The sequence below is a fragment of the Eleutherodactylus coqui genome, chromosome 3 (genome assembly GCF_035609145.1).
Source record: "Eleutherodactylus coqui strain aEleCoq1 chromosome 3, aEleCoq1.hap1, whole genome shotgun sequence".
Taxonomy (NCBI): Eukaryota; Metazoa; Chordata; class Amphibia; order Anura; family Eleutherodactylidae; genus Eleutherodactylus; species Eleutherodactylus coqui.
In genome coordinates, this window is record NC_089839.1 from 261,686,772 (window position 1) to 261,700,078 (window position 13,307).

Consider the following 13,307-nt stretch of genomic DNA (forward strand, 5'->3'; position numbering starts at 1 on the left):
ATAATCCTACTGGATAACACAGTACCAAACTTTTTTCTTTTTTGTCACAGTCCTTGGATGTTTTTAATAAATCTTATTTGTATAGCACCAACTTATTCCACAGCGCTTTCAGGTTATTTATTTATTACCCCCCACTAAGCTGGGTACTCATTTTACCGACCTTGGAAGGATGGAAGCCTGAGTCAACCTTGAGCCGGCTACCTGAACCATGCAGGGATTGAACCCACAACCTTCAGGTGGTGAGCGAGAGCTTAGGACTGCATTTCTGCATTTCTACTGCCTCAACACTCTGCATTACATGAGGCTATTACTGTACTCATATAACTGTGAGTTCATTCAGAAGTCCATTAATGCTTTTATGTATTGTTTAGATGAGATTAATGAATAAGAGTTCATGTTTTTTGGGTAATTCTCCATAAATGGAGCAATATCCCATTGTGGGAGGAGAAAGTAGGGAGGTAGCACTCAAAACCTAACAACCAGTAGAAAGGCAAAGGATACTAGAAGACTAAGAAACAATAGGACCAAGAGAAGGGGCCCGGATGAGAATTAGAGGGCTCAACTTAGGGGTGGAGATGGTAACTAATGGGGTCGGTTCTGCTGCCGCCCCATTGAAAGCAGTGGGTTGTAGGCAAATATAATACCCCGCCTCCAGCAAGTGATTGCTCTGATTGGTTCATCGAGCGCTGCCTCAGCCAATCAGAGCTGGCGCTCGATTAACCAATCACAGCCATTCACTGTACCTCTTTTGGTGCAAAAATTAAAATAAAACACTGTCTTATTTTTGGGAAAACACAGTGGTATATGTCTGTGTGTGTCTCAAATGTGTGGAGACACTCTCGTAGTATGAAAACAGTTTGGCAGATTGTGACACCATTTTGCATACAAGTTGTGGGGGAAATGGGAATACCCCTACCAGTTGAATATATCACACACCTACCTTCCTGTTGGAAAAATTAGAGTTGAATCCAAAATAGCAGCATTCAAAATGGCCGTCATTTTGGTGACATTGCCCAAAAGGTTTTCCCCTTTCCCCGCAGCTTGCATGCAAAACTGGATCACCGTCTGCCAAACCGTTTTCATTCTACATAGGTATTTCCACACTTTTGAGACAGCCTGTAATTCTCTTCTTAGCTCCTTTTGCTTTACAAAAAGTTGCTGTTAAATCAGACTGTAAGTTTAACCCTTTGCAATCCAAGTTTGGATTCAGGGTTTCCTAGGTGGCTTTCTCTTTCTGGCATTATACAATGGCGCCATCTGCTGGTTAGAGCCAGTACTACGGTATGGGACATGCTGGAGAGGCCCCCGACAACAGAGCGGCTAGTAATATACAGTAAGAATATCCTGCCGGGCGTCTTACGACATCGGAGCTGTACAGCCTTCAATCACGTCTTCAGACGTCAGACAGTGGATTGGAAAGGGTTAATACGACAGGTTTCCTTAAAAGTGGGGGTAAATCTTTGAACACATAGTGTTTCATTTACAAACTTTGCTTTGAAAGAACACCCTCTCAGATAAGGTCTTGGGGACTGCTGATACCTGAATACACTTCCACCCTCAGCAGCGCTCATCCAAATAAGAGCTGTATGTAGGGAAACATCAAAGGGGGTGTCGACAGTCACAGTTTTGGACATTAATTTTACGCAGCTGTCAGTATGGCATTAAATTAGCGGGTTCTATTTTTCCTCACATTTTTTTCCCTGCTGACCTCTCGGATTTAAACACTTGTAGAAAAAATTTCAGTGATATTATTTCTGGCTCAGCCCATCGACTCCCACTCCTATTTCCCATTATTTTCACAGGAGGTCATGTGCAGTTTTCACACTTCTTGAGAAAACCATGATGATGCCGGTAAAACAAGTATGAAAGGTCAATTGTTGTGTCTGGTTTCGAGCCAGAGACAGTTGAGTTATGCAGATCAGCTGTATTTACCATGCTTTAATAAATCTTAAAATTGACTTTGTAGGTGTTCTCATACTTATCCACAGAGAAGGAAGGTCAGAACGCTCCAGGGAACATTTTTTTTGTCGGAATTACGCAGTAAAAATGCTGAGATAAATCTAACAAAAATTTTGTATGGAATATTAGAACATGAACGAGGTTTAGTTGGAATGGGATATGAACCACCAGCCCTAAATTATATATTGAAACCTAAGCAGAATGGGGGTTATCTGTAGGGCTGTATCTTAAAGCAGCATAGCAGAGGTGGTTGCTTACTTCTTGCAAGCGAAGTTTAACTGCTACCAGGTGTAAGTGGCTGGAAAACGTTTAGAAAAAGGAGTTGGAGTCCTTTAGCAAACCAAAAAATACAAAATGAAGGCCCAATCCTGTAGGTTCATGCTGCTATGTAACCCTATACAAGGGAAAGGAGGGACTGGTACTTCCAGCCACCCCATCCTTGGTGAGACGGGTGTTCTCGTCTCTGATTTTGCTGACATTGTTGTTTATTTGGACACTAGAATTGACAAAAATGATTCAATTCTTATGTCATGTTTCTAATTTATTACATGATTTGCCATTGGAAAAAGAAAAAATATAGAGAATTGGCACTCAGGATAGTAATCCATAGGGAAAGACAATTAGGATATAACTCAGATGGGGGTGCGAAGAGAACCAGCCAGTAAAACTCACCCCCAAAAATCCAAGGTCAGTATATATCAATCCATAGATGGAGAGTTTTCCAAGAATCTAATCAAAGTGGCAAGATATATCATGAATATTTAATAGCCATGATATAATACTGCTCTACATGTTTGGGGAGATACATAAGGAGTCAAACAAATAAGCAGTCAAAGTAATACAGAAGTTACATTTATAAATACAAATAGGAAACTCCTGGAACATGGGTGATCCAGCAGGAAGTATCACCCTGAAGAGGAAGGGGACCTAACCAGGTGTTTTGCTGCCTGCCATAGAAAGCATGACCATTCCCGGTTAGGTCCACTTCTGTTACTAGGTTGAACTTCCTGCTGGATTGCTGATGTTTGATATAATAGGAATTTCTAATTTCATTTAAAAATGTGAGGAAGGGGACATTTCTACATCTTCCCGAAACATGTTGAGCAGTATTATATCATTGTCATTAAATAGTCACTCTGTATCTTGCCACTTTGATTGGATTCCATCTGATTCTTGGAATACTCCTCATCCATAGATTGATATATACTGACCTTGGATTTTAGTGGGTGAGTTGTATTGGCTAGTCCTCTCCTCTCCTGTATATGAGTATACATCTGATTTATATCCTAGTTGCCTGCCCCTGTGGGTTACTATCTTGAGTGTCAATCTTCTATATGTTTTTTTCAATGGGTATTGATCACAACCCACTATGGTTTGTGTTTGAGGAGGCTGCTCATCCAGTAGGGATTATGGTTGGTTTACCCATGCAGGGATATGAAAACTGAGCTTTGTTACAACATTTACAACACTTAAGTTTATATACTTGTATATACTTGGAATTGAGTGTAGCACCATCAGTTGACAAACCTCTGGTCAGTCTACAGGCTATACATTATTGCCATCTCAATCCAAAACTTATTGGATTTGCGCTATTGAGTTTTTAGTAGAGATGAGCGAGCATACTCGCTAAGGGCAATTGCTTGATTGAGCATTGCCCTTAGCGAGTACCTGCTCGGTCGGGAGCAAAGATTCGGCTGCCGGTGGCGGGCGGGGAGCGGCGGGGAGAGCGGGGAGGAACGGAGGGGAGATCTCTCTCTTCCTCTCTCCCCCCGCTCCCCCCTGCTCATGGACGCAACTCACCTGTCACCCATGCAGCTGAACCTTTTCTTCCGAGCGGGAAGATACTCGCTAAGGACAACATTCTTATTATTTAGCATTCTTTAGTATTCTTTATTATTAAGGCCCTTTGGACATTTTTTATCACTTACCGATGAAAAAGAATGTTGTGCTGAGGGCACATGCCAAGACTTTGCCTGATGGAATCTATATGAGTCTGAATATCTCTGCCGCGGACCCACACTGTACCAGATGTGGGTGGGAATAATCCTGTTATGATAGACCTAAGTGGAGATAAACAGGGAATAATTGACCATTCAATAATAAAACTTGAAGATGTTCACCAATTTGGTATAAATAAGAGAGAAAAGAAGAAGAAACATTTCTCAATAGAAAATTACCCTAACTAAGTAAAGGAAGATGAAAGCCACTTACAGTACTGTTGTCTTCCCAGCTCCATTATGCCCTAAGAAGGCAGTAATCTGGCCCTCATAAAAGGTGAGATTCATCCTGTCCACGGCCGGCTTGTAATTATTTTTATAGATTTTAACCAGATCTTGAACACACACTCCAGGAATCATCCCTGGGGGTTCAGGTTCAAAGAATGGATTTGCTGAAAATGAAATAGCAAATATTCTCATTTTATACTTTGATTCCTTAAAGGGGTTTCCCACAACTTAAAATTGCTTAACAACCACTCTCTCCTTCCTGGTTGTTGTTGACCAGGACATGTGACTGCTGCAGCCAATCTCTGGCTATAGAAGGTCACTGCCGTGGTCAATGATTGGTTGCCGAAGTTATGCATCTTGTACAGCAGCAACCAGGAAGGACATAGCGATTGTGAAGCAATTGTAAATCATGGGAAAACCCCTTTAAAGAAAATACACTAGGAATAACATTCAATCAGAACTAGATCTGTGACTGCAGCAACAGTAGCTCCACATAAACATGGTCATAAATGGCTGCACATCCAAGTAGAAGAATTTATCAAGTGGGGTACCACAAGGCTTCGTCCTATGCCCAGTGTTGTTCAACATTTTTATAAATGATCTGGAGGAGAGAATTGATGGGAAACTGATGAAATTTGTCGATGACACAAAGCTAGGGGGGATAGCTAACACTAGGGAAGAGAGAGCGTATTCCAAAAGATTTAGAAAAGCTTGAACAGTGGGCGGAGACTAACAGAATGGTATTTAACACAGAGAAATGCAAAGTCCTAAATCTGGGTAAGAAAAATGAAAAAAGCACATGCAGAATGGGAGGAATTGGGCTAACAGCAGCACATGTGAAAAAGACTTGGGTATACTAATAGATCATAGACTGAACATGAGTCAACAATGTGATGCAGCAGCCAAAAGGGCAAACACAATTCTTGGATGTATTAAGAGAAGCATAGAGTCTAGATCACGTGTGGGAATTATCCCCTCTACTCTTCCTTAGTCAGACCTCATCTGGAATACTGTGTCTAGTTCTGGGCACCCCACTTTAAAAAAGACATAGACAAACTGGAGAAAGTTAAGAGAAGGGTTACCAAGATGGTGAGCCGTCTACAAATCATGTCCTATGAGGAACGGTAAAGGATCTGGGAATGTTTAGCTTGCAAAAAAGAAGGCTGAGAGGAGACTTAATAGCTGTCTACAAATATCTGAAGGGCTTTCACAGTGCAGAAAGATCAGCTCTATTCTCATTTGCACAAGGAAAGACTAGAAGCAATGGGATGAAAGTGAAAGGGAGGAGACACAGATTAGATATTAGAAAAAACTTTTTGCCAGTGAGGGTGATCAATGAGTGGAACAGGTTACCATAGGAGGTGGTGAGTTGTCCTTTAATGGAAGTGTTCAAACAAAGGCTGGACAAATATCTGTCTCAGATGATTTATTGAATCCTGCACTGAGCAGGGGGTTGGACCCGATGACCCTGGAGGTCCCTTCCAACTCTACCACCCAATGGTTCTATGATTCGGTGACTACAATGTATAGAATTACAACTAGCAGCTGATATGCCCTTATTGCAGGCATTATTATAATATTACTTTCTCTTACCATCAGTCATTTGATCCTTGTCCATTCTCTCCTTCTCCTGTTGATCCTTTAGTTGTTTCTCCTCTTTCTCCTTTTCTTTCTTTAGTATGTGTTTGCATTTATCTTTGTCTAGAAGTTTATTATCAGGGACTTCTTTGGGAATCTCTACTTTTTCTGCTGGAGCTTCTTTAACTTCCTCTGGAGGACATTCATAAGATTTATTTGTGAGTTATGAGGAACCAAAACACAAGAGACATACAGAATTATTAAATTCTCAAGTCTGCATGGGCGCAACGATCAGAAAACACAAAAGGCAGTTTAAATATATAAAGGAATGGTTGACTCTGGTCAAACTCAAGTTATTCATCAGACCACAAATCTGCATAGTAAACAACATACAGGCATATAAAATGTCCTGTGAGCTATGGCAGAATACCTTAGGCTATATTCTGTATGAACAACCACACATTTAGCAAAAATGTGTGGTATGTTGCACTCTACCTATCCTTACCTTTTGGATCTTCATGATTCTCTTCTACATGTTCATGGATTGAAAGCTCTGTTTCTACAGAATCAACTGTGGGTTAACAATGAATCGTAGTGTAAGAAATTGAAAAAATTGCTAGTTTGCAAAAGTGCTGAAACAGAATAATTTGTATGTGTGATTGGACTTGTTGGTGCAATCGAAGACGGTTAATTCTGGAACTAAGCATGGGTATCAGACTGGAAGACGGATTAACGGGATATCCTTGGTCAAACAGAGATTAAATGGACCTTAACAAGGAACTGTCATAATGGCAACAAGGTATTGCCTGAACCACTCAAACCAGACTGGCCACTCAAGTGGAGCAAATGCCCATAAAATGAAAACCCCCATTGCAGAAGAGAAGCTGAGTCAAAGTTCGAGATGAACAAGCAACACTGACCACAGAATGCCAAGCCACAGAGTACTAGACACAGAATACAGGGAGATTGAGCACTAAACCTCTGAATACAGAACCTATCAGCACAGAACCATTGAACATAGAGCTACTGAGCATAGACCCATACACCACAGGTCCACTGAGCACAGAAAGCTGGTCATAACACACGATGTTGCCGGTTCATAGTGTAACTGGTTGGGCTGAAAAACGGTCAAGCCAGCCTATCAGCACTGGAACCAAAGAGTAATCCCTCGGTATCCAGTGATAAATGAAACTGCACATGCAAACCAGAGCTGTTAGTGCCATAATACCTAGGTTTTCCTTCCCCTGGAGTGAAGATTTAGTTTGATGCTCTAATCCTGTATCTAAATATCCTAACCAAGATAGAGTGACTGTCAGGTTGTGCTGCTGGGACCTGTTATTCTATGGTTTCCAGGAGCACACCTTCACAGGTGTGGGATAATTGAGCTGGTTGTGTGCGGAGTTCTCCAGACAGCCAATTCCCACAGGTCTGCTGCACATATAAACCAGCTTCTCTGACTAGAGGATGCTGGTTTCCCTACACCATGAAGTTTTGCTTTCTTGCATGTTCTGCTGTGTGTGCGTACAGTGATGTGTTCTGTTGGGTCTGTGGTTGTGACTGGAAAGTAGGTATGAATAGTCCTGTTCTGTGTTGTATGCAATCCCTGGTGTGTGTGTGAATGGTGTCCTGTCCTCTTTGGATCGTTTACCATCTTTGGTTAGTTAGGTCCTTAAGTTCCAGTGTGGGACCATCCCTGTTGGGACTATCACCCCATTTGCAGGCAGGACTCCTAGGTAAGTTGTCTTGTTGTCTTGTGAGAGTAGGGACTCACGAGACAACGAGGACTCCTGTCGCAGGCTTGTGGGCTTAAGTGTCTTGGCCAAAATATCAACCAAAACCTCGTACAGTATTTATTCCATCTGATTATGCGTGCAGGTATGCTTGATGAGTGTTTTTGGCATTTCTCAGTCATTGCATTATTTCTGTCCACAAATCCCATACGCAGTATATGAGTTCACTTTCTGTTGGTGCTTAGTGGGTGTACAGTTGCACTAATGAAGATTTCAGGTTACGGATCCAGCGTGTCCTAGGGTGGATGTGACAGTGACTTGTCCCACCTGTCCCTTAACCCCTTAGTGACCGCCGATAAACTTTTTGATGGCCTGTATCAGTGGGCTATGTATGAAGAGAGATTGCACAGTGATCTCCCTCCATACATCGCATGTGCCAGTTTCTTACAGCCAACACCTGGCGGCAACAGCTCCGATAAGCCACGCGGCTGATCGGAGCTGTTAACCCTTTAAATGCCACTGTCAATTCTGATGAGATCACAGGACCCTGTGTGGGTGTCATGGCAGCCGTGGGGTGGCTTCATAGACTGCTTGCCCAATAGCAGTATGATGTAATGCTCTGGCATTACATCATACTGCAGGAGCAATCAAAGCTTCGCAAGTTGTTGTCCCCTCTAGGGACTAAAAAATAAGTTTAAAAAAATCAATAAAGTTTTGCTAATTATTAAAAAAAGTAATAAAAGTTAAAAAAAACCCATTTGCCATATTTATAATAAAATAATCTAAATAATAGAACAGAAATACATAAAAAAAAATAAAGAACACCAGAAATGCGCTTTTTTGGTCACCCAGTCTCGAAGAAAGATGCAATAAAAAGCGATCAAAAAGTCATATGTATTCCAGAATGGTAGTGCCACAAACAGGATGTCCCACAAAAAATGCTCCCTTGCACAACTATGTGGACGGAAAAAAGAAAAAAGCTATTGCGCGCAGAAGATGGCGGCAGAAAATAATTGAAAAAAATAAAATATCTTTGAAAAAAAATACAAGTAGTACGGCAGAAAAAAACTATACAAGTTTGGTATCGTAGTAATCGTACTGACCCATAAAATAATGTTATCAGGTCATTTTTGTTGCAGTTTGTGTGCCGTAGAAAGACACACTGAAAGATGGCAGAATTTCATTTTTTTTCCATTTCTCTCCACTTAGAACTTTTAAAAAACTTTTCAGTACATTATATCATACTTTAAATAGTACCATTGAAAAATACAACTTGTCCTGCAAAAAGCAAGCCCTCATACAGGTACATCGACGGATAAATAAAGGAGTTATGATTTTTTAAAAGGGTGGAGAAAAAAACAAAAATGGAAAAACGAAGAAAAAGCTTGCTCATTAAGGGGTTAATGTGTTTTTATGATTAAGGGCAACATGCTTGCCTGAAAGATGTACGGCATAAACGGCACATGTCTTTTGTTCATCCATGCCTGTCTGTCTGTCTGTTTGGATGATTCAAAAGAGACTGAAAGCTTTTAACCCAATGCTGGGCTTTCTCCATTTTCCTGTGCATCAGGCTTTGTTCCCACGAGCGTATATCGGCCGCAGTTTTCACGGCTGACCGATATATGCTACGATCTGAGCAGTTAAAACTTGTGAACAGGCACACAAATCTAAAGTTTTTGCACCCATTCAGATAGCATGAAGTCGCCATGTCGTTGCCCCTTCCCTCCCCCTCGCCAGCTCACCTCCTCTCTCCTCCCCTCCAGCTGATTGCAATGGGAGGGGGTGGGATGAGGGCGGAGCTAAGTGCCATCCCATCCAGCCTCCTCCCATTGCTGGCTGTGGACAAGGGGCGGGGAGGGAACGGGAGCTTAGCTCCGCCCCATCACACCCCTTGTCCGCAGCCAGCAATGGAAGGAGAGAAGAGGGAGTTTAGCAGTCACGCTGCTAAACTCCCTCCCACTTCTCTTCTCTGGCCGCTGTCATTGGCTTCCATAGGAGCCCATGCAGTGCCAACGTATGTCGGCCCAAAAGATAGTTTCAGGACTATCTTTTGGGCCCCACGTAAAAACGCCCAGCACTATATTGGCCGATTGGGCGCTTTTACGTCATGGGAATACGGTCATGTGATCTGATGCATTGGAATCCAATGCATCAGATCACCGCATATAACGGCCGACCGTGAAAACGGCGGGCCGATATACGCTCATGGGAACAAAGCTTTTGTTGTGGTTTCCAGTAAGTCCTTGCATGGGAGCGACTACAGAGGAGCTGGTTTCTGGTTTGCTTGTTTGTGGGTTGATTGGCAGTACCTTCCCATGGGCAGATGATTGGGTGAAAAAAACGTTCACATGAACGTTCATTCATGGTCATCAGTCCATGTAAAAGGCTTTAGCTATGCCCCCGTCCTTCTAATTTCCCCATCGCTATGAGAAATGAGCTAACGTTTCCACGTTCCACTAACTCTTACAGACAATTACTATAAATGGGAGCTAAATATTCACTACCACAAATACGGTATTGTTTTATATAGATATGAATGTGAATGATGCCTTGTGTTGAAAATTGTGAAATACATAAGATTTTAACAATAAAGAGCAACAATGTCTAATAGAAAGGGAACAGCTGGTAGGTATTTATGGGATTAGGAGTCAAAGGAACAGTAGCCACTGTACTGCTAATATTACACCAATTGTTAGGCAGGAAGAAAGCTTCTGTTCTGTAACCCTGTCCAGAGATTCGGCCAACTGATCTCAATAGATATTACCAATTACATTTGTAACAACAAAAATAACCCCTTCCGAGGAGCTTATCTCCTTCTACTTTGCACTAGAATTAGCTCTGTTTCGTTGTACTTGATCTTTCTCATTAGCATCAAAGTCATTCTGGTGACTCAGCTCCAAGTAATTCCATAATAATAATTACAGGCCAATTAGTAGTTCAAAGCCACTCGATAATATTCCCATTGACTGTACTGGCTGTAATCCTTTTACTGGGTCACATAATGACTGTACATTGTATGTTTATCTAACAAGATTAGCGCAGGACTTCGCTTACCTACAACGTCCGAAGGGCTGTCAAAATCGCACCAGTATGTTGGCAAAATTGCAAAATACCATGGCTTTGGTATGCCATAGTCACCTTAAAAAAAGCATAAAATACTATATTAGTGGTGAACAGAAATAGCAGGTTTCATATTACCCTTGCTGGTAAAACCAGAAAATCTTATATATACAATAGTTTTAAAAGACAGATCTCGTACAATTGTTGCACTAATTACACTAAATCTGGTGCCAATCTGGTGGCAATGGAACCAACAGCTTCCAGATGATCAAATATTGGGGTTATTCAATGGAATAGAGAAGTAGGAATTCTATTTCATAGTTTAACCTTTTCCAATCCACTGTCTGACGTCTTCCTACATTCTGATTGAAGCCTGTGCAGCTCTGATGTCGGAAGACGTCTGGCAGGGTATTCTTACTGTATATTGCTGGCCGCTCTATTGTTGGGGGCCTCTCTGGCATGTCATAGACTGCAGTACTGGCTCTAGCCAGCAGACGGCGCCATTGTATAATGGCAGAAGGAGAAAGCCCCCTAGGAAAACCCTGAATCCAAAATTGGATTGCAAAGGGTTAATGGTAGAGGTTTTTGTAGTAACGGTGTAAAGACAATTAGGTCAGGTTCACAAGCGGTGCATTTGCCGAGGATTTTCCGTTTGGAGGGTCTGCATGGAAAATCTGCAGCATTTACAATTGCAGCAAAGTAAATGAGATTTTCAAAACCTTGTCCACATGCAAATTCCACCCCTTGTGAACATAGCCTTAGAGTACAACCCAAAATACAATCCGATTCATAAAAAACATGTGTCTTCTAAATAGTAAATATTAAGTAGTTTTTCACCTCTAAATTTTGTGATTGTTGGAAACAAATGTTGGACTATCAATAAATCAATTCATTAATTGCCAGATTATTGGATATTGCATAAGTTCAAAGTGCAATTTCACCTTCAGACAAATTGGGGCTAATATTATAGTGTAACAAATCCTCCACCTCCAATATATCATAATTACCTGTTTTGCCTTCTTAGTCCTTTTTACCAATGCTTTTATGTGCTACTGGTGCATAGAAAAATGTGGTTAACTAGTGGATTCTGACTGCAAATAGTCTGTTCTGTAGTCAGATTTTATCAGCACAAGCCAGCCTTAAGGCCCATTTCCACGCAAAGATAATCTTTCAAAAGATTGAAAGATTTTGCGATCTATTTGCATAAAGTGTCAATGGCCATTAACACTTTATTAACTTCATTTGCATGTAAAAGGGCCTCCAAGGAGCTGTTTGCAGAGCCCAGCTTGTGATTAATCACACGCCCAGCAGTGCACACAGCTGCATTGTTCTCCTAGGGGCTGCTGGCAGATTACAATGTTATCTGCCTGCTCCCATGGAGATAACAATGTGCAGTCTTGCTGAGAGATAGATGTGTTTACTTTACCTCTCAGTGGATGAATGATGGATTTTAAGTTCACCTTAAAATAATCATTCAAATGAAAAGTGCACGATGTCCGCGTTTACATGTAACGATTATCGCTCATTTTCATTCGTTTAAACGAATTTCTACAAGATCACTTGGTTTCTCTTACTGAGACTAATCACATCATAACACATTTTGAGCGATAATCGTTATGTGTAAATGGGCCTTTAGGCTTTCAGCATGAAGACTGCTTGCTCCAGTGACTGATGCTGCAGATACATTCCCCCCTGATCTCACACAGTAGGATACAATATCTGACAAGATCTATATCAGCCTTCTGGAGAAAGGGAGGAGACATGGTGAGAAGGACTTGGAAGAAGGTGAGAATCATCATATGCAACAGAAGTGTATGGAGTGATCACAGCAACAGGGGGCCAGTGTTTAGGGTACACATCGTGGAAAGGGAACACCCATTGAGGAAATATCCTGAAAGGGTTGAAATCCGAAAAGCATGAAGATTGCTTAAAATCTCAGACAGAGAAAAGTGTGGATTTTGCTAGTAGAGGTTTTAATATAATTTGCTCTAGGGAGTGTTTGCATTGTTTAGCCACACAGGTCCCAAAGGAATGTCATTTCTCATGGATCAAGTGCATAGGCCAAAGAGCTAACTAGTTCTGTCAACTGATAAAAGTGAAGTGAGTTAATGAAAGTGTGGGAGTGACGGTGGGAGTCAGATGAGTTTGGCGAGAACGGGTTCATTGAGTATACATTCTGCTGAGGAAAAGTGCAATGTTCATGGAAAAACTTCCAATAAATTATTGGAAAAGCTTAAAAAATAAGTATCACTTGAAAAGGTATTCTGGTTCTGATGGGTTTAATAAATATTACGGCTGAATTACTAAGTAAATCAAAGGGAAATGTAATGACTAAACATAAAGACGATTCATGAATGAACAGTCCAAAATGCCGCATTTGTACCCTTTTGACCAGTTGAACATATAGGTATACTACACAAGGGTATTAGTGTATCTTGACGCCACCGGAAGTAGTGGTGGAGCCAAGATACAGTGAGTTTGACAGGTGGTTGACGCCCACTATTTGTGATTGGGTGGGGGCCTGTCTCCCCCTGGCTGCCCCTCACAGGTCCTGTAGGCGTTGCAGCCCTTACTGCAGCGCGGAACGTTATGCCCTGCACTTGGCTTTTAGTGCTCCTTGCGAGACTGTGCCTGCCATGTTACTTGTGCTCCCTGTCGTCGGTGCTGACAGTCGGCGTTTGGCATTTAGGTGTGCTTGTAGCGCTGCCTCTGGTGAGTGTCTGCCGGCTGCGTCATGGCCCCTCACACCCGCCGG

The 13,307-nt window shown here is 41.8% G+C and overlaps 1 protein-coding gene across 1 annotated transcript in view; it reads right to left on the bottom strand.

Annotated features, from left to right (window-relative positions):
* ABCA4 (ATP binding cassette subfamily A member 4) overlaps nucleotides 1–13,307 on the bottom strand; it is a 206,443-nt gene that overhangs the window by 57,120 nt on the left and 136,016 nt on the right. The window contains exons 18-22 of the mRNA XM_066597367.1: nucleotides 10,547–10,630; nucleotides 6,268–6,333; nucleotides 5,778–5,954; nucleotides 4,171–4,348; nucleotides 3,888–4,019 (exon numbers count right to left, since the gene is read on the bottom strand). Of these exons, the coding sequence (XP_066453464.1) occupies nucleotides 3,888–4,019; nucleotides 4,171–4,348; nucleotides 5,778–5,954; nucleotides 6,268–6,333; nucleotides 10,547–10,630 (637 nt within the window). The remainder of the gene's footprint in view (nucleotides 1–3,887; nucleotides 4,020–4,170; nucleotides 4,349–5,777; nucleotides 5,955–6,267; nucleotides 6,334–10,546; nucleotides 10,631–13,307) is intronic.